This window comes from Penicillium arizonense (assembly GCF_001773325.1).
Source record: "Penicillium arizonense strain CBS 141311 chromosome Unknown PENARI_contig001, whole genome shotgun sequence".
Classification (NCBI taxonomy): Eukaryota; Fungi; Ascomycota; class Eurotiomycetes; order Eurotiales; family Aspergillaceae; genus Penicillium; species Penicillium arizonense.
In genome coordinates, this window is record NW_019173278.1 from 2,335,867 (window position 1) to 2,362,404 (window position 26,538).

Below are 26,538 nucleotides of genomic sequence, written 5' to 3' on the forward strand. Positions count from 1 at the left end.
CTACATTCTGGTTTTACTGCTTCGCTTCGACACTTATAACTGCAAAGACAGATAATGGGTTGTAATAGAACAAGACACGTCTGCAGAAAACCAAGAACAAACTAGATAGACTTGAGAGGCATTCTCCACGAGACCTAAAATATCTACAAGACGGGGAAAGACAACGTCCAAAAGTAAAACCATAGTCTTCTCTACAGACTCAAAAACCGGAGACCAATGTGGCGACAGTACAGAAACACAAAAGAAAAGGGTCGCTGGAACATCAAGAGAATGGGAAGGGTATATCAACAGGCACAGCCATCGCGGTCGTTGTCCAGATGGATGTTGATCGGGTCACTAAATTCACCACTGAACTCCTCAGCCTCTTCTTGGGCGAGGGCACTGCGCGCGATGACTTGATTTTGTTAGTATGGACCAAGTCGTGAACTGGAGTCTCGACTCACCTTCGAATGCCTGTTCGACATTGACAGCTTCCTTGGCACTGGTCTCGAAGTAAGGGATGTTACCCTTGGACTGACAGAAAGTCATAGCCCGTTTTGAGGAGATCATGCGCTTGTTCTCCTCCACATCGATCTTGTTGCCGATGACCACCTGCACATGATTAGCACGGACCATGCCATTTTTGCCTCACAAGGCAGAATGTGAGAATGTCAACTTACGAATGGGAAGCTCTCAGGATCTCTTGGGCTGGCTTGGATCAGGAACTCGTCCCGCCAGCTGTCCAGCGCCTCGAAACTCTTGGAGTTGTTCACGTCGTAGACAAGGACACAACAGTCGGCTCCTCGGTAGAAGGCGACACCCAATGACTGGAACCGTTCTTGACCTGCAGTGTCCCAAATCTGGCATCTCCCAGTCAGCTATAGTCTCCACATGGGGATCAAGGTGTTTCAAGCCTCACCTGCATTGTGACGAGTCGGTCATCGACGAGAACTTCCTTCGTGAGGAAGTCAGCTCCGATGGTAGCCTTGTAGCTTCCGCTGAACTTCTTGTTGACCTAGTCATCTCGGAAAATTTCATGTTAGCGCTGGTAGGAATTGGCGACCGGCTGCGGCACAGCTGCCGAGCGCTGGGGGGCAAGGCTGAACGGACATATTGGTTCATCAAGCTTGTCTTTCCGACACCGCTGTCACCGAGGATGATAACCTGTAACACGAAAGCACCCAGTCAGTAACGTAACTCCATTTAATAGAATTTGAAGTCCGGCACATGGGGTAGTTGCGGAAGCTGTACCTTCAGGAGGACCTTCTTTCGTGACGCCATGGCAGGGAATCGGCCAAGAGACAGGTCAAAGAACAATAAACGAACAGAGGATGTTCCAATATCAAGCAAAGACTAAGTAATCTCTGCTGCAGGGAAAGTGAGGAGAGTCGGAGTTGGGTTGCAGCCGGATTCGATGACGGGCGGTCGATCGGGCGGTGGACTTGATAACGATAGCACCGCATCTCATCACTCCACTCCTATCACATACCCATGGCCCACTGGAGAGATGAGTACTTGGCTGCCCTGACAGTTCGAGATCAGAGAGAGAAAGCAAATGCTTCTCTATATGATGCCTGTCCGTCTTCTGAATGTTATTGTTGAGCGATTTCGACTGACATCATTTTACCAATCTAGATACTCAGCTTGCAGATCGCACCAGCAAACTGCATGCCGTAGCAGCTGCTACGAGCACCAGCTCAACGCCTAGACAGAGCGACTCTCAAAGCATTCCAGCTCCCTTGGTGGCGCCATCCAAAAAACAACTATCTTCTGAATCAGGCTCTACCCCGACTGATCTTCTCAATACAGCGCGTGCAGAGCTGTCCGAGGCACAGCGCTCCCGCTATGACTTGCAAGACCGCTTAAACCGAGCGAGCAAGGAGTTAGAAAAGTTCCGCAGGAAGGGTAATCTGGATGATCGACGCATTAACACTCTAGAAAGCGAGAAGGTGCATCTGCAGCTCCGTTTGAAAGACAGAGATGCCGAACTTAAAGGGAAAGCCAAGCTTCTAGAGGTAAGCAGCTCGGCTCTCTTGATGGAAGTCATATAGGGTTTGGAGCGAAGCGTAGGCTAATATCGTCTGGTTTTACAGGATTTCCAAGACGAGATGGCAACACTGAACCTTCAACTCAACATGGCTGAGGATCGTTCAACTCGGCTTCAAAAGGAGAACCAGGATCTGGTTGATCGTTGGATGGCGAGGATGGGCCAAGAAGCTGACGCCATGAACAAGGCATCGAAATTTTCTTAATCGCTTAATGCACTGGGTGCACAACAGGGTCGCTGGAAGTCCCTTCGGCGAATTGTATACGAATATCGGTGCATTTCACTTGGCTGCACCAAATAGATCACATAGCATTTGCTGTAGATGTCGACTCATGGAATTATTTGCATGCCTGAAATGTCAAATGTAGTTGAATTCTATATATTCAGAGATGATATCATATATGAAACCAACAGAAATGAAAAGGTATATCCAAAGACAGTGTACTTTACAAAATGCCAGAAAAAAACAATATTCGTGCCAATCCAAAGTGACCGAACAAGCTATCGCCATTCATAGAGTGCTTTCCATGAATGACTTAAGCCGAGAACTATCCTTAGTGGCAATGAAATATGTACCGCCAACGTCGGTCCAGCTAACGTGGTTCGACCAATAATTCTTCTGCTGAACTTGGAGGAGGTTGACCGGAGAGTTCAGGTTGCGGGATTGAATCTTGTGGCCAGCCGGCACGAATGACTTGAGCGAGACGATCTTGCAGCCTTCCTTCATATCCAAAAAGTGGTTAATGAGTTCGTTGTTCAGTTGGGGTGTGAACGCTTGATTGTTGATAAGCACTACATCAGCCCGCTTCAAGACGCTGATAATGCTCTCTTGCTCAAGGAAATCACCCCGGACAAGATGCGTTTTGCCTGGTAAAATTCCCCAGAGACGGCATCGCGCTTTGAACTCGGATTGCTGCAACTCGGCCAAATCACAGGCGTTTGACATCATCTCACACCCCCAGCTCTCACATCCAATTTCAAGAGCCGCTTGAAGGACGACATTGCCCACACCAGATCCAAGATCGACAAATACCTGGCCTGACTTGAGCTTGGTTTCCTTGAAAATAGTGCTGATGAAGCGGGGGAGAAGCTCTCCATAGACATTGTCCGTGCCGTTCTCGTATTGTCGGAGGGAGTCGACCCGAGGTGATACCGTGCGCGCATAAATCTGAGTCAGAATGCGCTCCACCCACGGTAAACTGATACGTTCCGTTGTGTCTAGATGCTTGGCAAGGCTCCCGCTGGTTCTCAGTCGCTGAATAGCTTTGTTGTAATCACCAACAGCCTCTCGGAATTGGGTCTCGGATGTGACGGCCAGAGCTCGGCGTAATCTTCGCTTGATACCAGTCGTCTCGTCATTAAACTCATCCGCCTCCTCACTTGGAATGTAATTGTCGGAAACAGTCTCGATGACCTGCACGATATCGTCGATGGGCCGGAATTCGTCATTGTCTCTAGGGACCACTGATTCAAATCTAATAAAAAATTAGCGTGTCTGACTCTAACCCAAAGTAGACTCGTTCAAATCACATACCTCTCCTGCTGCGAAGCACTGGGGTATTGCAGGAGAATTTGTTTCGACTTGCCCTCGGCACCGAACGCCGGCTTGAACTTGCTGGCCTTTTGGCCCGAGATGTCTGCAGCATGCACCATCTTGAAAGGTCGAGACCCTTCCTCCGAGAATGCTTTCACTGACCGAAGCCGCCGTTCCGGGTCCGGCTCGGCACTGGCGCTCGTCCTTGCACGCTTTCGCACTTCGAACGAGGCATCACTGTCACTCGCATCATCATCGCTCGAGAGCCGTTGCTCTGGTGTAGGCCTTTTTCGAATGCGCGAGGGTGTACTTCGTTTCGACGAGCGTGCATCGGCGTCGCTTGAGACTGATCGGGCTTTCAGCGGGTGCGTCTTCCGGCTCCGCTCCGAAGAGGATGGGACTCGAGGCGACCGAGTATCCGGGGTTTTCGTTGCTGATCGTGTAGGTGCAGGGGCAGCAGGTCGAGTCTGCACGACTTTGCGGATTTGCGCTTTCTTGGGTTGTAGAGAGAAGGCTCCGGCCCCTCCTTTTTGGAGATGATCGAAAAATCCCATAGGGAATATGCAAAATATAAACAAAGTAAGAAATGCAAGAAAGTGTATGCAAAGGACTAAGGATAGAGGGGTGAGAGAAGAAAGAAAAAGAAAGGCTTATCGATTAAGGCGCCACTCGGGGAAACCACGCGATCTCCGTTGTCTTGGCGCTCGAGCCCGTACCTTGACTACACTTCACCTTTCTATATTTGACTTCACTTGACTTGACTTGTGTCATCTCGCGTATCTCGTATCAAAGGCAATTGCTGAAACCAGAGAATTAAGAAGAATGAACCCTGGGGTATCACAATAATTTGATTTTTGCTATGTAAACTCGATTCAACTATAGACACACTCCTCTATTTCTTCTTCTTTGCCAGTCTCTTCTCCGCACGAATATCCTTCTTCATACGGGCATCCACAATCTTGTACTTGCCCTTGACACCCTTGGGACGACCAGAAATACCACGGTTGGCACCCTTGGCCACAACCAACTTGACTTCCTGCTTGGGCCTCTTCTTGCCAGCCTTGCTCATGATCTTGGCAATGGCACCGGCCTTGTCACGCTCGCTGAGGGCCTCGTCGTCTGCCAAAAGTGCAGACTTCTTGCGCAGCTTCTCCAAGCGCTGGGCGGCCTTGTACTTCTTGCGACCCTTGGCCTCCATGACCTTCTTGATCGGACGGGCGTTGATGGCACGCATCTTTTCTCTGATAGCAGCCGCGGCAGCCTTGGTGGTGGGACGAACCATCTTGCTGTGCTTGCCCTCATCGTCAATGAACCACTCGGGCAGACCGTCCACATCACGGAAGGAGAATCGGTTGAAGCCATCGTCAATAATATCGGTCGATTTCTTCTCACCGGTAGCCATTGACTGCGCAAGAGCCATGGCCTCAGCGGTAATAATGTCGATATCTGTACATGATGTTAATGATGGAATCTCGGCGGTTAGCATATGAACGTCACTTACCCAGCTGGCCATTAGCCTTCTTCGGATCTCCTAGGTCGACAGGCTCGCCCTCGTCGGACTCATCTTCCCATTCCGAGTCCTTCTTGGCGTTCTTCTTGGCATCCTTCTTGTTCTTTTGCTTGGAAGCAGGGGCCTTCTCCTCAACGTCCGAATCTTCGTCCATTTCAAAGATGTTATCGCCTTGATCCTCCTCTTCCTTCCCTTCTTCCTGCTCTTCTTCTTCCTCCTCATCATCTTCCTCGACTCCTAGCCCTTGGAAGATATCTTGATCAAAGAACAAGGAGGCATTGTTTGAGAGGTTTCCAGGACGAGGTACTGTGTTTGAGTCGACCATCTCTTCGTCTTCCTGTTCCTCTTCCTCCTCCTCATCGCTGCCCTTGTTTTCATCAGAGAAGCCATCCCACTCGTCTTTCTCGTATTCTTTGCGGTTCTTCTTGGCACGCAGTTTTGAATCCTTGTCTTCCTTGCGCTCTTGGTATTTCTCATACAGAGTATCAAGCTCCCGCTCAAGACGATCAGCTTCGTCGTCGCTCTCTTCATCTTCGGATTCAGAGTCATCCTCGCTTTCACTCTCAGCTGGAAGATCACGAGCGTTGATTACCTTGTCTCTGGCACCCTCGCGGTCGACGCGCTTAAGAGAGAAAGTTGTATCATCACCTCCCATTCCAAGCTGCTCCATACCAATTTCCATTGGCGTGGTCATGTTCATCTGCAAACGAACAATCTCCTTTCGCTTCTTTTCATTTTCCTTGCGTCTTTGCTTCTTGCCCTTGGCAGTCTCCTGCTCGCGCATGCGCATAAGATCCTCTTGGATGGCCAATTCTTCGTCCATGGGGGCGACCTCGGCGACTTCTTCCGCGTCTCCCTCTTGCGTCTTCTTCTTGACAACGAGACCGAACTTCTCGCGAACCTTGATACGCCATCTGAGCAGGTTGCGGAATTCCTTCTTACCAAGAACCTTCAGATCCTCACAGCAGGTTCGGATTTCTTCTGTGGTATCTTCTAGACGCTCAAGGGTAGACATGGCAAGATCTCCACCGGGAGGTTGTTGGAAACTGAGCTTGTTGTAGCCACCCAGAATAGAGATGGGATCCGTTGTGTTGATGAACTCAGTGACTGGGAGCTCCTTGAACTGGGTGTAGTCTCCCTCTTCGTAACCTTCACGCTTACGCTTCTTTTTTTCCGGGTTGAAGACCTTCGCCTCATAGTTGGGAGTAGGGGCAGAAAGTTCAGCAAAGACGTGCTTAGGGTCGAGAAACTTGGGATCGATGCGCTTGGGGGCCTTGTATCCGCGACAAACGACGAAAATTTCGGCAGAGACATTTCGAGAGGAAGGAGGCTTGGTGGCTTCGACGGAAGTGAACAGCTGCTTGAAAACCCACAGCAGTGGGTTGTAATCCTTGGAACGGAAGACCTTGGTGACAAAGCTTCCGCCCTCGGCCAAGAAATCAGTGGCCAGCCGCAGGGACTCCAGAACCAGTTCAGCCTGGGAGAAAGCATCCTGTACCCACGCGGCACCAACGTTGGGGGCACCATCGTGAAGCACAATGTCGGCCTTCCAGTGCTTGATGTGGGATTTGATGGTGGCGCGACACTTTTCCGTTGTGATATCGCTCTGGAAAGTAATGGCTCGGGGGATTGGTTTGATTGGGGAGAGATCGACACCGATGATCAGACTTTGCGCGGGCATGTACTCTGCGGCGACTTGACACCAAGACTGCAGAGAAGTTAGACATGCGACTTTTCACAAAGAGTATGACTTGATGGTACTTACACCAGGCGCAGCGCAAAGATCGATACAAACTCTGCTCTTCTCCAGGAAACCATACTTCTGGTTCAATTGGATCAACTTGAAAGCAGCACGGGCTCGGTAACCCTTCTCTTTGGCAAGCCGATACCACTTATCCAAACGACCTTTTCCATGCTGCAGATAGTCAGTAAATGAAGCGAAGTGAGCCGAGAAAAAATATGACTGACCTTCTTCTGGATCGCCATTTTGACGGAAAACTGATCTATTCAGACCAGAAATACGTCGGAATTAAATGACTGGGGAAAAGAGCGAATGTATACTTTTCCATCGAAGATCCGAGAAAAAAAAAATGGCAATACTTATCGCTGACCGCCTTTAGACCGATTCCAGGTTCTCCAGTTTGTTGCCTGAGGCCAAAAAGCGGTGCTAGACATGTGACGTGATATCATTCAGGCACCCTCTCGTGGCGGATGCTTGTCTACTGATTGTATAGCTCTACTGATGTTTTTACCTCTACCTCCATGACGAAGGGATCTCGCAAGAGAGTCAAGCCCAGCCCTTCCGGCGAGGACTCGCCGACTCCAGCGCCCAGTGATGTCCGAGCTCGTTCTGACTCCCAGTCGAGAGGGCATAATGCAGTGAGTATTGGGATTGTCTAGCCCATTCAAGATATGTCTGGCTAATCGATTTTCTCACGTTATAGAGCTGGTATCCCGGGTCCTGGTCATCCGTTGCCAGAGTCTCCAAAGCGGCCCCAGTTACCGAGGTTGCCCGTGAGAGTATTTCGGCGGCGAGAAACGTAGCTTCGAGCGTTACAGCCTCATCAACTTCTCTTCTTGATACCCCCAACAAGATTCGACACCCCTCCCTTCAACTTACGAGAAAATCGGGCTCCTCGGCCAGATCTCTCCCTGCTGATGCTACTACAACCCGTGTCAACATTGCATCAGATGGGTCGGCTTCCACACCAGCTGTCGTTGATACCGGAGAACTCAGTGCAACGGGAACTGTAACACCTGATAAAGAAGCGTCCGGCGAGAACGACACTAAGCCACTGGAAGAACCCGCCAAGGAACAGGAGGCTACTCCTAACACCGATCCTAGCACGTTGCATGTAGGACATGCAGAGGGCCCTGAACAATATAGCAGCTGGCGCTCATGGATCTACGGGCAGCCAAGTACATCTAATGGTGTTGCAGCTGCACTAGAATCGACAGGAACTGCGGAGCGTGCGGTCGGAAACCAAACTACAGAGCCGACTGAAGGTCAACCTACCACGAAGGACGTCACAGCCGAAGAAGAACAAACAGAACCGGAGCCAGAGCAGACGAAGGATACTATAGAAGTCACTCCAGTGGCGCAGAAGCGATCTTGGCTTCAGATGTGGTACGGTTCTAACGCGCCCAGCAAGAAAGAAGAGCCATCGGCTTCAGAACCCACAGTCTCTTCGACGAATGCGGAATCCACCGGAACTCCCGACATCAATATGACACCCAAGGCTCCCCCAGATGAGGCAAGAGAGCCTATTGGAGAGACACGGAATCCGGTTGGAACTACGAGATCATCTGGCTGGTCATTCTGGTCCAAGGATCCGACAAAGGACGGGCACTCGGACAAACCGCAGGAAGGCGAAGCGGTTGAAGCATCGATTGAACCACACGCCCAAACCAAGCCGACAACACTTGAGCCAGACCCAGAAACAAATGTGAAGATCACCCAAAAGGGCAGCATCAAAGTCAAGCCACCCAAAGACAACCGCGCCAAAGATGGATCTGTATCTGCGGTCGAGACTAGTTCCACACCTACACCACCCATTGAGCCTCGACCAGCTGATACCACCGCCTCAAAACAATTACAGAAAATCCTCCCCAACCAGGTATTGCCACGTTTCGAAGAAACATACACATTCGAGGAGTCGCCCTCCCTCTTCCAGAGTCTTGGTCGATTCCTCCATTATGGAAAAGGGCCAGAACTCAAACATGTTAGCAGAGTCAAGGACCCGCTGCATGTTAAACACGCCCTGGCCATTGGTGTCCATGGATATTTCCCAGCTCCTTTCATTCGGAGTGTACTCGGGCAACCCACAGGGACCTCAATTCGGTTCTCCAATATGGCAGCGGACGCTATTCGCAAGTACACAGAAAGCCACGGCTATGCCTGCAGCATTGAAAAGATCGCCTTGGAAGGAGAAGGCCGCATTGTGGAGCGGGTGGACGTACTCTGGAAGCTGCTTCTGAATTGGATGGAAGAAATTCGCAAAGCAGATTTCATCATGGTTGCTTGTCACAGTCAAGGAGTACCAGTGGCGATTATGCTAGTTGCGAAGCTGATCCAGTTTGGCTGCCTTGATGCTAAAAGAGTCGGGATTTGTGCCATGGCAGGTGTAAACCTTGGTCCCTTCCCTGATTACAGATCTCGCTGGATCAGCGGCTCGGCTGGAGAGCTGTTTGAATTTGCACTTCCTTTCAGCAAAGTTTCGAAGGAGTATGAGGCAGCTCTAAAATGTGCTCTTGAATTTGGTGTCCGCATTTCTTACATCGGCAGTATTGACGATCAACTCGTTTCTTTGGAGGTGCGTACAATCCTCACTTCTATCATATACCATTCCTCTAACTTGCTCCCAGTCCTCCCTCTTCTCACCCATAGCGCACCCTTACGTCTACCGCGCCGTGTTCGTCGATGGCCGCGTCCATGCCCCAAGTTTGTAAGCAGCGCTCACCTCCATCCAACTCTCATCAAACTGCTAATAATCGAATAATAGCCTCTCCCACTTAGTCGGCTTCGCTCTCAAGCTCCGAAACCTGGGTATATCAGACCACGGTCTAATCCGCGAACTAAGCGCCCCGCTAGCAGGCAGTCTATACACTGGAGAAGGCCATTCTCGCCTGTACGACGATGAAGCGGTATATTAGTATGCAACCCCCCACGCCCCAAACAGCCTCCTAATCCAAATCTTAACACCGTAACCCATCTAGCATGGCCATTGAATTCGCCCTAGAAACATCCTCCGTCCCAGATTCAACAATCAGCATCAAACGAGCCAGCGGCTCCGTCACTCCGAATCCATATATCCTCCCCTTCGCCATGCGCGGTCTTCTAGAAGAAGAATTCGTGCGTCGCGAACTACACGACGAGACGATGGAGTTACTTCGGCAGTTTGATGACTGGAAACCTTCTAGTAAGGTTTTAAAGGATGTCAAGTTCCGGCTTGAGGGTATCCGGTCTAAACTGTAGATTGAGACTAGATACCACCCGGAGGAAAGTTGCTGTTAGTATTTGGTTAGAATGGAAACTGGAGATAAATATGCGTTTCTTTCCTAGGGTTTGCTTTGTTCTTCCATGCATATATATACACATACAAATTTCAATTATTTCGATAAGCGTATTATATTGCTTTATTCGATCTTGGTGAATTCATTATAGATGTGGCAGGATAGGGTCTGCTTTCGTGTGCGTACAGAATAACTATCGATGCGAGTTGAGGACAGAAAAAAATTGAGATCCACATGCAATAAACGCCGGAAGTCTTCCCCGTCCCAAAAATTGATATTAAAAATAGCAGAAAGGAACAGTAGAGATATAAGTCGTAAGAGGGGAGGGATCGTGAATATGCAAATAGTAGGCTTGCATGTACCGAAAAAGGGGGGAGGGAAAAAAGAAAGAAGAGAAAACCCGGATTAGATATGGGATGCTGGGAACGCCGTTTTATATGCACCTTCGATTTCATCTAAAATACTGTTAGCAAGAGGACATACCAGGTTATCGACCCAAAGAGAACCAGGATAAACTCACCTCTCATCCCATCCATCGCCTCAAAAGCAAGCGAATAATTCGAAACAGCAGCAACAATCCGCTGCAACCCCTGTTTCAACTCCTCAATAAGTTGCCCAGTGGAATCACCACTCTGCTCATTATCCGCATCAAGAGACAGCTGCTTCGCCACACGAGCCTTATAAAAGATCATGAACATGGCATAGCTACTCTGCATAAGACAGCACGCGAACGAAGGCATAGTCCTCGGCAATGGGCTGTGCCGCTGCTGCTGATTATCAGTGAGCGGCTCGGGAACAGGCAAGCTCTGGAACATGCGAGAAATAACGAGAGCGGCCTGGAGACAGATTTTGGCTGATTGTTGCGTGCTGTAGGGGAAACTCGAGGCGAAGGGGTATTGCGAGTATTGGGGTGCGTAGGTGTTCATGTCTGGGTGGATTTCGGAGGATGTTGTTGAGGAATCAGAGGGAGTCATGTATTCTGATGAGGCGGCTCGGCGGAACGTGCCTAGGTTGCTGCAGGAGCAGGTTACATTGGTTATGCCTGAGTTTGGTAGGGTGCGTTTTTCGTTCGAGGTTGTTGTGTTTGGGTTTGCGGCTGTTAGGTCGCAGTGTCGCTTTATGAAGATTGGGATTTCGGAGAAGGCTCGGAAGCGGTGCGTTTTGATTTGGGCACTGGGGGTTTTTGTTAGTTAGATGTGGATTATAGAGGGCATTGGGGTGCGGTACCTGGCTAGTTTGATTCGGGCTATTGCGCGTATGCTTAGCGCTGTAATGGATTCGTTATGGTCCCCGAAGTCTGATGATTGGGGCATGATGGGAAGTAACTCTGCTTGAGTGATTACAGCGGTTGTCCATGCATCCAGTTGTTGCATGCGTTCGAACATATAGTACAGGCCTGATTGCGAAGTAAGGCACTTATTGAGGTCTCCAATGAATTGTGTTGCTGATACCAGGACTTGTTGGGCCTGTATCAAAATCGACCAACCCTGAAGAAGAGTTAGCAAATCCGAAATGTGGCGAGAGTTGAATTGTCCAGACAAACCTCTGTATCAGACGAGAAGGTTGGGTATGGTGTCGTAAACTGGGGGTCATTAATGACAATGGCAGGCATCTTTTCTCGATAAGCGTCAAGTTCACAACCAACGGAATGATTATACTCACCGTCGTGCTCACAATAGACCCTTGCATAACGCAATAATACTAATAGATGGTCAATTATAATCCCAGACTCGAATTCAAGGGAAACAAACCGTCAACCACCAAGCTCTCCGTTTAGCTTCTGAAACATCATCATTTCCCATCTGCGCATAAAGCGACTTGTCCAAAGCAATTGCCAAGGCCTGACCAGCCCGATATCTCATCTTAAGCAAATTCCCCCTTTGCGCATATTCATATACCGAAAGAATCAACAAGGCAAGAAGACTCTCGAGGTCCACAGGCGTCCTAGAATGGAACCTTTCCCGTGTAACAAAAGGCCGTGCTGCAGACAATGCCTGACCGGGGTCAGTTGCCGACAAGTCAAGATCACACTCGGCTTCGATAGTTGAATTTGCAAGCTGGGCGAACCTGTGCGCGTAGGCTCTGCGTTGAATGATAGATGCTGCAGAAGATGGTTCGAGATCCCTTGGGTGCGGGATCAAAGCCAGGATTGCGGAGATTGCAAGACTTAACGGTGATCTGGGTCGATACATCATCATCGGTTCGGGTGTATTAGAACCTGGAACGGGGACATTCAAGGGTCGATCTCGGCATGGTGGTGAGACCCGTGGTGGTAGAATAGGGAAATAATTATGGATGAAATCATAATAAGCGTTCAATCTGGTTGAATGTATAAGAGATGTGTTTAATGTCACGCAGAAACAGAACTTACATCTCCGGTTCACTTCCATAGGTCCTAACGAAGGACTGGGAGCTGGTCATGGACGGCGGCATCGGAGGCACTTGCATATGTGATTGCCCTTCGCCAGTGAAGAAACCCTGGAACATGAATGGCGTTTCGGATTGGAGATCGAGATGTCGCAACCCTGCACCAGGTAGGGCGAGATCATCGATTTGACTAAACATCCCCGATGCTGAGCTCTCGTTAGTGACATGGTGGAGCGTGGATCGTTCCATGTACATACCATCTTCGAACTCCCGGGGCGAAGGCATAGTACCATATTGCGCATCATCTTGCCTAGACTCTTTCTCTGGCGAGTCAGAAGTCTTTTCCTTCTTTTTCCGTGGACCGCCTCTCTTGCTAGGAAGATATGAGCATTCACGATCTTTGCTGACACACTAAAGCAGATCGAGAGTTAGTTCAAACATATCCTTAGCGCTTGCGCCAGACCCGAAAGGAATCCCAGCTGAGCAAACGTACATTCGAACAGGGCGTTTGGCCGCCACATCGAGTCCTCGACGCCCGACTGGAAGAAATTAGCGGGGAAAGTCCATAAAGAGAAACCGGGATTTGCTCACCAAGGCAGACAAGCTACCTTCACAGGCGGTTTGGCAAACTTCTTGCGAACTGGCCGCGTCGTCGAGGCAAGCCCGTTATAATCGTGGAAACTGTCGGCCATGGTCACAACTATAAGGGGATTTCCGAGTTCGTCTCCAAAAAACTTCTTCAAAATCTACATCAACTCGCAAAAAGCACCATTAGTTGGGCGCATTTTGCGACTCAACTTGGAAGTTGCAAATAAAACAAAAGATGAGTCTGAAAGTGAGTGACATAGAGGACTTTGCGGTGATCTTCGCAAATCCCGAGCTTTGGAGTTTCGGGATTTGCTTTCTCTAACTAAGCAGAGTCCACCCCAAATTGGAGATTTGTCAACGCAGGGACATGCATACCGCTATGATAGATGATGGATATTGAGATCGGTGTGTGTAATTGTGTAATTGCGTGCCCGTGTGACTGTGTGTCTATTCTCTCGAGATTTACACTGATTTGGTCAAAGGATAAATGGTGACAACCTCCGTACATCTGTTACTCGTAGTAGTTCGCAGCCAGGGGCGATGAAACCACGTAAAATTTTACCTCCTGAAACAAGGTCACGTGCGCGCTAGAGTGCGATGATGTAGAGATCCAATTTTATTCTTTGATATGTAGATGAAGAGAGCTTGTGGTGATGGTGGGCTGCTTCCCGGTGATGACTTCCAGCCATACAGCCTCGGCGTAATGTCGGACATGCGAATATCAAATTCCATGTGGGTCCCGACGCCAATTATATCCCTAAACTTTACTACTGTATTGGTTGGTATACATTGATGTACAGAGAAGGGGGTGCATATTCCAATTCGTAAGCGCATTTAGATTTAAGCATGGCCCTTGCCCTTTCCAAGGGGGAGCTTAATGCCCGCAACATGCCGCACGCTATCCCAGACACTGTCGGGGACCTTCACGGGGAGTTTGTGTCCCTTCAATTGCTGATCGATCAACCACATTCCGACCACAAATTCTTCTCGAACTAGCAACCCGATGTTTTGGTGATCCACGAGATCCCACACTTGCTCCAGAATCATGTTCGGGAGGCGGCTGCGGGACCAGATCTCGCGAACAACGAGGTTGACGACCATATCTGAAGAATTGCGGGGCCAAGTGCCGTCTTCACACGGGCCGGGGACCCGATCGCTCATGCTGGGGATGAGGAGACCTTTATTCGAGGCCCAAACACCTTCATACCGTTTGCGTTCCTGGTCCGTCACTTCACGTCGCCAGCGCTTACGATCTCCCTCATGGTGCTTGTGGGGGTGTTTGTGAAGGAGGTTTCTGTGTTTTCGATGATCGGCTTCGGTGGGTTTCTGCATGCCGCGGAGGGTCTGCGGCATGCCCTTCTGGGGACTCGGGGTCCTGGAGAGATCACTCTTGGGCGAGTGTGCCAGATGTAGAATGGACCGTGCTCGCCGTCGCTGTGGGGGCAGCGGTGGGGGAACCTTGATTGCCGGGGATGCTCGTGATGATGCGAGGGAGGATGCGACAATGGCATTAGAGAGTGCTTCCTCGCTCATTCCGGTGGACTCATTTAATAGGCTGGGTGTACTAGACTTGTAGGATAACCCTGATACTGAGACCGCACCCGGGGTTGAGGGTGTTGGGGGAGCTCCATGGCTTCTGACAGACCCTCGTGATGGAGGCAACCGTGGTGGAAGTCTGGGTTTTGCGTCTTGTGGTGGTACGGAAGAATACCGGGCCCCGACAGATGGCGGAGGGCTCGAGACGCGATTATCAGGATAATCTATGGTCATCCTAGATTGTTGGGATGGCGGGCGCTCGTAGCTTGGCAGCTCGCGATCGGATCCCAATTCATCCTGCAGCATGCGATCCAAAGGACTACGTCTCCCAGGGACTGGACGAAGAGGAGTTGGGGACCGTAGCTCCCGCTTTTCTGGCTCCGGGTTGGATGTTCGCATCCTGCTTGCACTCCGTAACGCGCCGAGCCTGGCAGCTGACATTGGAGATACTGGCGGCGGCGCACTGGGGTCCCGTGCAGGGGACCTTGACGCAGCGAGTCGGGCCGCAATTTGCTCAGGAGCTGGCGAGAGCGATGAGGCTGAGGTTCGACCTCGCGTGCTCACCGGAGGCGAAAGTGGCCTTGCCGTCAATCTCCCGATCTTGTCCTTCACGGAGCCCACTTCGGGTCCTGGGTCGGATCCGGTCGATTGGCGTACCAGCTCATGATTATCCACTCTGCTTGCAAGTGCCGCAGCGAGAGCGGCTGATGGTTTGTTCTTCACGGGTGATGGATCCCTGGAGTGTCGAAAGGCCAAGGTGGCGCCTTGTCGAGCGGCGTCATTGCGGGACATGGCCAACCGCTGGTTCGCGGATGAAGCGGAATCGCCATTCATGGAACCGATCTCCCGCCGTCGGGTATGTATGTACACTGTAGCTGTTGATGTGATGTGATTAGGCACGATGTGGAGCCCGTGCGCGACCGTCACACGTTGTCAACGTCGAACGTCGAACGTCCCCAGTAACTTACAACTCCCTACAGTACAACCGTTTTGTACACCTTGACTGACCCTATGGACAAATTAGATCAGGAGAAATACTGTTACTTTCTGTGAATTTTACATTAGCTTCGACCAATAACATCAACGATCTCCCTCCACTGCTCTCTCCCCAGATTTAATTAACCGAGGCCGGGGCATTCGCGTTTAAATAGAGACCAATCGCCAATCACCTCTCGTCAGGGTTCTCCGCATCCTTCAAGGCTATTTTTCCCCTCATTTCTGCAACTTTTTGACTTGCTTGGGAATGTTATCTGTCCTTTTGAGGAACTGGAGGCGCCATGCTCTCGGGCAAAGAAGATGCCCAAAGTCCAATTGGACGGGAGATCAGCGTTGAACCGCCAGACGATGATCATGGAGAACGGGAGGACCTGGGGTCAGGCCACGTCCAATGTTCGATCTGCAGCAGCACGTTCCGACGACCTGAACATTTGAAGCGACATCTGCGCAGTCACACCAAGGAGAAACCTTTTGAGTGCGCCCAGTGCGGCCGTCACTTTTCAAGGACGTATGAGACTTCTATCGATCCTGACAGGAGCCAAACTAACATCTAGGATTGCAGTGATACTCTTCATCGACACGAACTGAGCCATCATACACCAGGGAGCGAAGGTGGAAAAGATCGCGCGCACCGGATCACCGTCAAAACGTTCCGAGCATGCTTTAGTTGCGCCACGGCAAGAGTACGATGTAGTGGGGGCATACCTTGTAAAAGGTGTGACACTCGTACTCTCGAATGCCAATACCCAACACAGAGGCGATCCAAAGCGAAAGCCATGAAAGAATCAGACATGCAGAAAGCCGAAACAACCAATAACGACAGCCACAGGTCTGCACGGCCAAAGTTGAAATCTTCTTCTCACATGAGCCAGTTCTCGATCAACCCTCCCAATGAAGGGCTATTGTCCAAGACCCCGATCAACGCATTTTCTACTCCCACAAGTGATCAAACAAAAGAAATACCCCAAAACACGCAGAACACCATCACAGCTGCCTCGAGCTCTCGTTTTTATCTGCCAAATGCAGCGCAAGGGTCATCTACAGGACAGCTTCCAATGGACGTATACCCAGATGGAGATCAAAGCCAGACATATGGAGATTTATCGAATCCTGGCCTCCCGAAACGATTCCCGGTCAACCAACCCACCAACCTAAATCCTGAGATGGGGCGTCTTCAACCGGAAATGACCAGTGAAGCAGTTGACATTGAGATGGCCATGGCACATAACACCGAGGTATCGTTGGAGTTTGATCCTACGTTATTCGACCAGTCCATGCTTTCTACCCTCAATTGGCTGCCCAATGAATTGCTTCCCGGTCCACCTGACCAGCCACAGTCCACTGGTGTTTCCTCCCAATACAATACATCCCTCGGCCAGGGCGCCTACTACTCTGGGGCCATGTGGCAGCCACCGGTTGTCAGCGCTGGACAGATTAGCCCTTTGCGCCCAGGAAATGTGTCTCAGTCTCCCTCTGTGCATGTTTCCCTGGGAACAAACATGGAAAGTCCCAATCAATATTCCCATCCGATGAGCGAGTCCTCCCCACATACTGAGTCAGTAGACTCTGCCAAGCGATCAGCAGATTACTACGTCGATGGCGCTGGAGCCAGACTACCGAAGTATAGAAAAAAACACACGCCTTGGTCGAACTCTTCTGTGGAGCCAATCGATATTGGAAGACAGCTACTGCTAGAAGATAGCGAGCATCGATTCAATTTCCCTGCCATCTCTGAGATAAGAACAGATCAAGTATCAGAAGACGTGGCACATCTCGCCCAACGAATCGGAGCCTCTACCTACGACGAGATATATCGACATTTCATTTTACTCTGCCGCAACGAAAACCCGCTCTTTGATACCTTCGAGACGGATGGCTTTCCTACTGCAGAGGAATGCAACTGGTTCATCGCCTTCTTCTTTGATTCTTTCCAGGCGGTTTACCCGATACTACATCTTCCGACTTTCGATCCTAACACATGCCACTGGCTTTTGACATTGTCGATAGTGGCAGTAGGCTGCCATGTTTCACATATCTCACAGATGGAACAATGTACAAGTGGTTTCCATGAATTAATCAGGCGCGGCATTTATGTCGAGGTAAGCACATTTATTACACGTTATCCTTTTCGGTTACTGATCATTGTGATCTCACAGAAGGAAAAGAGTCGCCATGGTTTGGCTTCTCTCGAACTTTTGCAAGCTATGCTTTTCAATTGCATTGGACTACTTCACAGTAGATATGAGAGAGACAACATCTCAGCTTTGAGCGCATTTGGTGACTTGGTGACACTCATGAAACGAGATGGGCTATTGGAGCCGATTCCAGTAAACTTCAGCGGTGCATCACAAGAAGTAGCTTGGATGTCTTGGATTCAAGATGAAGTCAGAAGGCGCACTGGTTACTGCATATGGGTAAGCCTTGCAGTGAAGATATTATAGCTTCTTACTGACGACATGGTCTAGCTGGTGGATTGTACGCTCGCTTACTACTTTGACGATCGACCACACTTATCCCTAGATGATGGACAAGCCGCCTTACCTGCCCAGGAGAAACTATGGCAAGCAACATCCGCGGAGGCATGGAAGCAACTATGGGAAAACTCATCCAGTACCTTCAATACAGACCCTACAGCCGACCACAGTCTAACTCCTCCAGTGAACGAATCCCTCTACGACGCCGTCCACATCCTCTACATCGAAAAGCGCCTAGTATCCGGAATAGGAGAATTCAGCCACATCCTCCTAATCCATGCCCTTTACCATAGAATGTGGGAAGTCGGAGACTATTTCCGACGCCCCCTCTCCTTCTGGAACCCAACAGCAAAAAAGCAGTCCCGCGAAACCGCCATCCCAACAGGCTCAGTCTGGCTCCCGGGAATCCCCTCCTACTCCAAATGGCGCAACAGCGCCTGCGACTGCCTCGACATCCTCCACTGGACCGCCAACAGCACAATAGCCAAAGCAGAGGGCCTAGAACACGCAACCGTCCTGCACCTCCACTCCGCCCGCCTCTTCCTCCTAGCCCCATTCCGCGAAATGCGCACCCTAGCCCTCTCCCTCGCCACCGAAAAACTCCGCTGGAGCAAACGACACCAGTCCCTCGAGTGGCAGTATATCTGGCGCTGGATGAAACACGACCAATATAAAGCCCGCTTGTCGATTATCCACGCGGGCGTTACTCTCTGGCATGTCCGCCGCTACTCTACAAATGCATTCCATGAACCCCTCGCGGCGTATATTGCCGTCTTAACCCTGTGGGCGTATGGTTCTTGTCATGCACATACATCCCATGAGTCGAGTCCGCATTCGCAGGCCCCGCGTGCCGAGCCGCTTCACGAGCCTAGTTTTATTCATCTTGATCGGCCGTGTGATGATGAGCTTGTGCAGCTGTTTGTGAGGGAGGGCCATGCTATGAGGGGGAATGTTACTGGTGTTGGGGATATCTGTGGGGTTGGGGGCCCTGAGCGGGTTCTGCGCGTTGGATGTGAGATTCTTTCTGGGTTGACGGCTTGGAGTGTTTCGAAGAAGTTTGTGGCTATTTTGACGAGGCTCGCCGATTTGGGTTATTATCATTCTTCTTGGGAGCAGGGTCGTCGTCATGAGGCTGAGCATGTTTGATCTTTGTTGGATGGTTCTGGCGATGTATACTAGTTTTTGTGTATCTTTTCGTTCGCGATATACCCTTATTAATTGATACTTGGCTGTTGTCAATGCTGTTGTAGTAACTCTGGAGTTTCTCCGGGGCCCTCGAGAGAATTGTATGAAATCACGACGCGTGAAGTCTGGTAAAAGACTGATAGATGCGAAGAGACGGTGACTAAGGAAATACTGCTAGAAAAGCACCAAAATGGCAGGAAAAAGCGAAACTGACTTTTTTGGACTGATTTGACCCCAGAATGTTCATTTCGCGCCCAAAAATATATGGAAAATCGGCAAAAAATTAAATATTTCGACGATTCTAAAATGAAAGTGTTCTTAGTCATATGTTTAACATCTACTCATGTATGAGATCACTCTTTAAAATGTCTCTCTTACCTCCCATTTCATCCATTTCTCTGTAGGCCCTGTTGTGTCTCCATAGATCCGCACGGCTCTGCTTATCTCTTATCGGCTGCAGCCTAAAAACATCCGGGGAACTTCTCCAACTTCCCTGGTCTTCTCCCCTCTCTCTCTCTCTCTCTAGACATGGATTCTGACGAAATTATGGGCTCTGGGCCCCATCAGCCAGATATACCAGAGGATCTAGATGAGAAGTGAGCTTCCACATATCAAATTGTCAAGCTCGAAACCACTGACCGATGAATGCGCCAGATACCCCAACAGACCTCACAATCGAGGTCCAACACTTCCATTCCACGATCTCTACATCAATCTCTTCAACCCGCTTAATGAAGTTAAGAAAAAGCCAGCAGGTCCAGCTCCGGTCCGTCGAAAACTCGGACCCCACGGTAAAAGCGCGGCCGGTCTCAACCCATACGAGCGCCGGCGCGATGTGATCGAACGCTTCATTTCACGATGGCGCAAGGACGTCGGCGATGACATCTACCCAGCCTTTCGTTTAATTCTCCCTGATAAAGATCGCGACCGGCCAATGTACGGAATCAAAGAGAAGATTATCGGGAAAATGCTCGTCAAAATCATGAAGATCAACAAAGAATCGGAAGATGGCTACAACCTCATGCACTGGAAGCTCCCCGGCCAAGGTGCCACAGCACGGATGGCAGGCGACTTTGCCGGGCGATGCTTTGATGTTCTCTCGAAGCGGCCTATGCGGACCGACCCGGGCGACATGACTATCGACGAGGTTAATGAGAAGCTGGATAAGCTTTCTGCTGCTTCAAAGGAAGATGAGCAGTTGCCTATTATGAAGGAGTTCTACATGCGTATGAATCCCGAGGAGCTTTTGTGGCTTATTCGGATTATCCTTCGGCAGATGAAGGTTGGTGCTACGGAACGGACGCTGTTTAATGTCTGGCATCCCGATGCGGAGAGTCTATACAGTATCTCGAGTAGTCTGCGTCGTGTTTGCTGGGAGCTTCATGATCCTAATATTCGGCTTGAGGGGGAGGAACGTGGCATTACTGTTATGCAATGTTTCCAGCCTCAGTTGGCGCAGTTCCAGATGCATTCTTTTGAGAAGATCATCTCTCGGATGAAACCTACAGAGGATGATAATGTCTTCTGGATTGAGGAGAAGTTGGATGGAGAACGAATGCAACTCCACATGACGCCCGACGACTCAGTGGAGGGAGGTCGGAGGTTCGGCTTTTGGTCTCGCAAAGCTAAAGAATACACCTATCTCTACGGAAATGGCATCTACGACGAGAACGGTGCTTTGACAAGACATCTTAAGGATGCTTTTGTAGATGGGGTGCAGAGTATCATTCTCGACGGCGAGATGATCACTTGGAATCCCGAACAAGATGCTATCGTCCCATTTGGCACTCTCAAAACTGCCGCATTGTCAGAACAGCGCAACCCCTTCTCCAACGGTCCCCGGCCGGTGTTCCGCATTTTTGATATTCTATATCTCAATGGACGAGATCTCACGAAGTACACTCTTCGCGATCGTCGTAATGCATTGCAGAAAACCATCCGATCTGTTCACCGCCGATTTGAAATCCATCCTTATCAGGAAGCGACCACAACCGCGGAGATTGAGACCGCGCTGCGAACCGTCGTTGCCGAGGCATCAGAGGGTCTCGTTCTGAAAAACCCCCGCTCTCCATACCGGCTCAACGAGCGCCACGATGACTGGATGAAAGTCAAACCAGAATACATGACCGAGTTTGGTGAGTCACTCGACCTGGTTATAATTGGCGGATACTACGGTTCAGGCCATCGAGGAGGCCACCTATCCAGCTTCCTCTGTGGACTACGAGTTGATGAAACCTCCCGTGGATCAGAACCAGAATCCATGAAATGCTGGTCCTTTTGCAAAGTCGGTGGTGGATTCACTGCAGCTGATTATCAAGAAATCCGTCACAACACAGATTCCAAATGGAAAGAATGGGATATAAAAAAGCCACCGACTGAGTATATTGAATTAGCTGGCGGGGATGCCCAAATCGAACGTCCGGATATGTGGATCAAACCCTCCGACTCGGTTGTGCTGTGCGTGAAAGCCGCGTCTGTGGCGGCTAGTCCAACATTCCGTATGGGGTTGACATTGCGTTTCCCTCGCTTTAAGAAACTGCGGAAGGATAAGGATTGGAAGAGTGCTCTTTCGGTCCAGGGCTTCCTTGATCTCAAGTCCAATGCAGAGCAAGAACATAAGGAGAAAGAGTTCTCTGTGGATAATTCTCGGAAGAAGCGAGCGAAGAGAACCACCAAAAAGCCTATGGCGGTTGCAGGATATGACCAAAATGTTAATTTGCAGGACCTTGGTCCTTCTGGGCATGTGTTTGATGGGCTCAATTTCTGTGGGTGGCTTGGCCAACTTTGTTCTAGTCGTATCATGCTAACAACGGCATACTAGTCATCATGAGCGAGTCAACCGTCCCGGAAAAGAAAACGAAGCCTCAACTGGAACACCTTGTGAAGACTAATGGTGGCAAGGTCTTCCAGACCAAGGCAGCCGCAGCAGATATGATCTGTGTCTCCGAACGAAGTGAGCCTCTAGTGAACCAGTATAAGCAAGTATAGACTGACATGGCTTTCACAGGGACGGTCAAAGTAGCTTCATTGCAGAAGAGTGGAGATCAAAACATAATTCGACCATCCTGGCTTCTCGATTGTCTCAAGCAGAATGAAAAGGACGCAGGCTTGCCCGACTTCCTTCTACCATTTGAGCCCAAGTATGTCCCCGCAACAGTTATGAAACATTAGTAAATGAATGCTTACAGCTTCGATAGACACATGTTCTTCACAATGGAGGATAAGGAAGAAGAAATCGCAGCAAATGTCGACAAATACATGGACAGCTATGCCCGCGATATAAATGTCGACGAACTGAAAGAGGTATGACTCCATTTAGAAACCCCTAGGGTACTTCATTAACATTTATCCACCCATGTAGATCTTCAACCAAATGAACAAAAATCAAGACCAGCCTAACAGTCCCCTCGACCCAACCACCATCCAAAGAATCGAATCCCAGATCCAAGACAAAGTAAATGCGGGTTACACAGCACCGCGCGGCTGGCTCTTCCGAGACCTCACCTTTTTCTTCTACACCCGACCCGATGAATCCAACGGCGACGAACAAACAAGGAAACATATCCGTCTCCGCCTCGCTCAAAACACAGCCCGATTCGCAGGCGCGCAAAGTGCCGCTTCCTTAAAGGATTCAGGTATAACACATATTGTGATCGATACCGAGTCTTCATTCTCAGTAGATCTCCCCTCTGTCCGGAAATCTCTAGCTGAGAATCTGGGTAAGAAGTTGCCGCATATTGTTAGTGTTGATTGGGTTGAGGAGTGTTGGAAGCACGGGACTTTACTAGATGAAGAAAGTAAGTTTGAACACCCCTTTGAAATTCCTTTAGGTATGTTATATGAGCATTTCTCAAAATTGGTGCTAACATGATTCATGTTGACAGGATTCCAAGTTCGGTGATGATAAGAAACTGAGTTAGGTTAGTTACACTTGACTGAGATATGCGTTTTACGCACTGGCGAAAACCATTTATAGTCCTATGTTTTATACGACGAATGAAGGCCTATCTATTATCAAAGATAGGGTTGATAAGTAACTAAATAGACGAATAACATGAACTAACCGTAGGCTACATCAAGAGAAAAACAAAAGAGTCGCCGGGTACATTTTGATAAGCTTTCTTAGGTTCACAGCCTTTTATATCACTGGCATTCTGGTTTTAGGAATGGCCCACCCCTTATAGTAGCTCATTGCATTGCTACTATAAGGGGCGGGCCATTCCAGCTGCCTCGCCACTTGTACGTTCAATAAGGCTGACACCTGGGGAACGTTATCATCACAAAGTTATCATACTACCTAGGTAGGTGCCTAGCTAAATATAAACCGAAATCTATATAAAGCCTATCATCCCACAAGGAGGCGTACCACGGCCCCCAACACCTAGCCCACGACCGGACTATGTACCGCTAAGCAGGTAAGTTATCCGGCCGAAACCTTCAGGTGATTCTTGGCAGTACATGTACTGACGGAGATATGAGGCAAGAAGGAAGCTAGACTCCATATTCGAACTATGCTAAGTGTATAAATACGAGTACCGGCGTGACCGGTTTATTTACTCTAGACAGAGCATGGATGTGAACAGGCTTTAACCTGAAAGATAAAGAGGCCCATCAAGCCACGCGGGGTAATCGATTTCATGGCTGACGATGATATCATAACATAGATTAAATATCGAATTCTAGCTTGTTCTGGAGATATACTGGATGAGATGTTTTAAAGTGATTTTAGAATTTGTTTTAGAATTGATACCTAGGGCGATCAAATGATCGAAGGAAAGAATGAAGGGGTATGTAACACAAGAAAGGAAAAGATGTGTCGGCCAGGACACGCTTATCAGGTCTAACGCCACGCTTGTAGAGAATCATCAAAGAGAAAAAGGAGTATGGTATGTACGGGTGAAGTGCCCAAAGGAGACTCCTGCGCTCCGCGCTAGGATGGTCTAGGCTGAGACACCGACCCAACGAGACGGAACAGTGTCATTGTCGTCACAGTCTTCGTATTGGCCTGACAGGCGACTGTTGGTTTTCCGGGCTGGAAGCCAGATGCGAGCGCGAGTAGGGATGTCATCGCGGAGTTTGCCGCAGCGACGCATGTTCATTTCCAGGACGACCACACGGAGGAAGTTACTGTTTTCCCGAGGTTCACGTTGGCGTGACATTTGGGGAACTTCCGGGTCGAATGTGAACCGCTTATCGCGGCTGGCGATGTGGAAATTGTTTCGTCGATGGCTGCGGCCGCCGGTCCGGCGATAGGTCTGCATTTGGATAGAGACGGGGCATGCACTGGCAGCCTCTAGTGTCTCGTGAGGGTGGTCGTGGTAGACATGCATCTCGGCCGGGGACATCGGGGTTGGGTTGAGGTATCTGCGCAATGCTGGAGATGGCGTTTCCTGCATCGGAAGTGGGCGTCGATCATCGGTTAACTCCGGGGCAATGGTAAAGAGAGACCGAGTGAGGAAGTCCTCTGGTTGAACGGAGGGTGTGGCAAATGTGGAGACTGAGTGCGCAGCGAATTTAATAGCCCGTAATGATGCCGTCAAATTGGACTTGAACGTAGAGCCGAAACGTGGGAAAGATCCGAGCGAGGCAGATCGCTTCGTAGGGGCTGAACCGGGAGCCACAGGCTCATCATCCTCTTGGATTTCGATGACTTCACATTCATCAAGTTCCGTTTCGAGAAGAGGGTGGTCTGAGGCACACTCCTCGGAATGGAAGTACCGAAGCTGTCGCCTTTCAAGTGGGCTTTTCTGGCTACCCGGGGTGGTTGGCTGAGGCAGGCTGGACGGTGATGCGAGGCCGTGTTCTAGTGAGGGCATTGAATCACTTGATATCGACCTGAGCGACAACGGACTTTCTTGCTCAGATTCATTCCCGATGAGTTTGTCGTTTTCTTCATCAGGTGGACTGAGAAGGATGTCCAGAGGGGAGTTGCTGGTTCCATCGAGGAAATGATCTTTGGCTCGGACATTTTCCCGCAGCATCCGGTTGAAATCCTCGACATGGTTGCCGCGAGGAAGTTTCCTTGGCCTGCGTGTAGACCAGTTTCGTCGTGGCACGGGGATGGCCGTCGCATCTAGCATCGAGGTAAATGACGTAGGAATGTGGCGTTCACTAGATGAACTAGAAGACGATCGACGAGAAGCTTCGGATGTTTTGGAAGGAGTACGAGACCGACTGCCCTGATGCCCTGACATCATCCGCGAGCCTCGCTTTGGGGGAATTACCACCGGGGTGGTGCTGTTTGGTCTGCGGGTCTCGGTCTTTGTGGCGGGGCCATGAAGGCCGGGATAATCCGAAGAAGGAAATGGCTTCATGCCAGAGTGGAAGGGCTTCTGCGGCGGTGCCGAGCTGAAGAGGAAGGCTCTAGGGACCATCATTTTATAACGATATCACCAGAAGTCCACAGTTCAGGTCGAGGCCTTGGCCGGATGAGGCACTCTGGTCGAGTGTCTGAGCGAGATACATGGATGTAGGAAGAAATGGTGGGATATCAAAATCTCCCGTCGCGGTATCAGACGGGAGACCGGTAGCCAATCCGAATGTAGGTTGGGCAGGCCCGAGGAGGAAGTGATGCAAAGCGGATGGGCAGCCGTGAGACAAGGGTATGCAGGGACGCACGCGACCTGATAAGCTGATAGGGCGATAAGAGAGGAAGGAAGAGTTGCAGAGTCGAAGATTTGAAGGATTTGAAGAATAGAAGAGTAGAGGGGGAGAGTGGTGAGGAGAGTGGTGAAGAGAGTAAGGAGAAGGGATTGAAGGAGGTAGATATTGAAAGGAAGGGAATAGCCCTGGGGAGCAGATAAGGGCGGGTAAGGGTGATCTCAGCCACGCCGTATTGGGCAGGTAAGAATCCCGGGGATCTCGGATGACCGTATTTTACCAAATTACAGCCAGATTGATTGGTTAGTAATACAATGCCGTGTTCCGGTATGGTTCACCGTACGCAATTCCTATTACTCATGGAACATTCCGCCGGTGGAGTCCGGAACACTCTGTGGGATTTGCCCTATTTTTTTCGTCTTTTTCTTTTTCTTTTTTTTTTTTCTATATTGCACAGTTTTACCTATTTTCATCTTTGCTTCTGACACGTAGACTTGGCTTTACAATTTGCAATCAACTGCAATACATATAAACAAATAAGATATGACTCATTACATCTTACATATCCATGTACAACTGGCGTGCACCTATACACTTAGCCGCAATCGTGTGTTGAACTCGGGTGGGCCCTTTAAGGTTGCTGTTAGTGCAGTGCCGGCAGATGCACACCGTTCTCCCCAGAAATAGAAGAATTCCATCAATATAAACA

The 26,538-nt window shown here is 49.8% G+C and overlaps 10 protein-coding genes across 10 annotated transcripts; 4 read left to right on the plus strand and 6 right to left on the minus strand.

The window, feature by feature from the left end:
* Positions 1–284: 284 nt before the first annotated feature.
* Positions 285–1,260, minus strand: rab7 (Rab family GTPase YPT7; the record flags this gene model as incomplete). The annotated part of the gene is made up of 6 exons (XM_022627088.1): positions 285–394; positions 444–591; positions 660–839; positions 899–994; positions 1,090–1,143; positions 1,231–1,260. The coding sequence occupies 6 exons, from the start codon at positions 1,258–1,260 to the stop codon at positions 285–287; spliced, it is 618 nt and encodes a 205-aa protein (XP_022493642.1).
* Positions 1,261–1,470: 210 nt separating this feature from the next.
* PENARI_c001G04801 (ATG16 family protein) lies at positions 1,471–2,231 on the plus strand (the record flags this gene model as incomplete). The annotated part of the gene is made up of 3 exons (XM_022626489.1): positions 1,471–1,555; positions 1,615–1,994; positions 2,073–2,231. 3 exons carry the CDS (start codon positions 1,471–1,473, stop codon positions 2,229–2,231), a joined length of 624 nt encoding a protein of 207 aa, XP_022493988.1.
* Positions 2,232–2,537: 306 nt separating this feature from the next.
* dot1 (histone methyltransferase DOT1) lies at positions 2,538–4,114 on the minus strand (the record flags this gene model as incomplete). Its single annotated transcript, XM_022626514.1, has 2 exons — positions 2,538–3,501; positions 3,561–4,114. The coding sequence occupies 2 exons, from the start codon at positions 4,112–4,114 to the stop codon at positions 2,538–2,540; spliced, it is 1,518 nt and encodes a 505-aa protein (XP_022493960.1).
* A 338-nt stretch (positions 4,115–4,452) lies between these two features.
* Positions 4,453–7,056, minus strand: spb1 (rRNA methyltransferase spb1; the record flags this gene model as incomplete). The annotated part of the gene is made up of 4 exons (XM_022626950.1): positions 4,453–5,006; positions 5,062–6,778; positions 6,836–6,985; positions 7,039–7,056. 4 exons carry the CDS (start codon positions 7,054–7,056, stop codon positions 4,453–4,455), a joined length of 2,439 nt encoding a protein of 812 aa, XP_022493175.1.
* A 276-nt stretch (positions 7,057–7,332) lies between these two features.
* PENARI_c001G10153 (uncharacterized protein) lies at positions 7,333–10,045 on the plus strand (the record flags this gene model as incomplete). Its single annotated transcript, XM_022626927.1, has 5 exons — positions 7,333–7,449; positions 7,515–9,383; positions 9,436–9,515; positions 9,573–9,722; positions 9,787–10,045. The coding sequence occupies 5 exons, from the start codon at positions 7,333–7,335 to the stop codon at positions 10,043–10,045; spliced, it is 2,475 nt and encodes an 824-aa protein (XP_022493094.1).
* Positions 10,046–10,538: 493 nt separating this feature from the next.
* On the minus strand, positions 10,539–13,142 carry PENARI_c001G03232 (uncharacterized protein; the record flags this gene model as incomplete). The annotated part of the gene is made up of 9 exons (XM_022626367.1): positions 10,539–10,546; positions 10,604–11,256; positions 11,311–11,570; positions 11,627–11,695; positions 11,746–11,784; positions 11,835–12,402; positions 12,455–12,656; positions 12,708–12,861; positions 13,059–13,142. 9 exons carry the CDS (start codon positions 13,140–13,142, stop codon positions 10,539–10,541), a joined length of 2,037 nt encoding a protein of 678 aa, XP_022493186.1.
* A 736-nt stretch (positions 13,143–13,878) lies between these two features.
* Positions 13,879–15,366, minus strand: irs4 (the record flags this gene model as incomplete). Its single annotated transcript, XM_022627066.1, has 1 exon — positions 13,879–15,366. The coding sequence occupies one exon, from the start codon at positions 15,364–15,366 to the stop codon at positions 13,879–13,881; it is 1,488 nt and encodes a 495-aa protein (XP_022493041.1).
* A 485-nt stretch (positions 15,367–15,851) lies between these two features.
* PENARI_c001G03406 (uncharacterized protein) lies at positions 15,852–19,190 on the plus strand (the record flags this gene model as incomplete). The annotated part of the gene is made up of 5 exons (XM_022626382.1): positions 15,852–16,078; positions 16,133–16,253; positions 16,326–17,669; positions 17,727–17,984; positions 18,036–19,190. The coding sequence occupies 5 exons, from the start codon at positions 15,852–15,854 to the stop codon at positions 19,188–19,190; spliced, it is 3,105 nt and encodes a 1,034-aa protein (XP_022493884.1).
* A 567-nt stretch (positions 19,191–19,757) lies between these two features.
* On the plus strand, positions 19,758–23,149 carry PENARI_c001G10400 (DNA ligase (ATP) DNL4; the record flags this gene model as incomplete). Its single annotated transcript, XM_022626943.1, has 8 exons — positions 19,758–19,825; positions 19,884–21,994; positions 22,051–22,182; positions 22,237–22,369; positions 22,427–22,532; positions 22,591–22,968; positions 23,018–23,026; positions 23,114–23,149. 8 exons carry the CDS (start codon positions 19,758–19,760, stop codon positions 23,147–23,149), a joined length of 2,973 nt encoding a protein of 990 aa, XP_022493065.1.
* A 1,020-nt stretch (positions 23,150–24,169) lies between these two features.
* PENARI_c001G05145 (uncharacterized protein) lies at positions 24,170–25,606 on the minus strand (the record flags this gene model as incomplete). Its single annotated transcript, XM_022626525.1, has 1 exon — positions 24,170–25,606. One exon carries the CDS (start codon positions 25,604–25,606, stop codon positions 24,170–24,172), a length of 1,437 nt encoding a protein of 478 aa, XP_022493050.1.
* Positions 25,607–26,538: the final 932 nt, after the last annotated feature.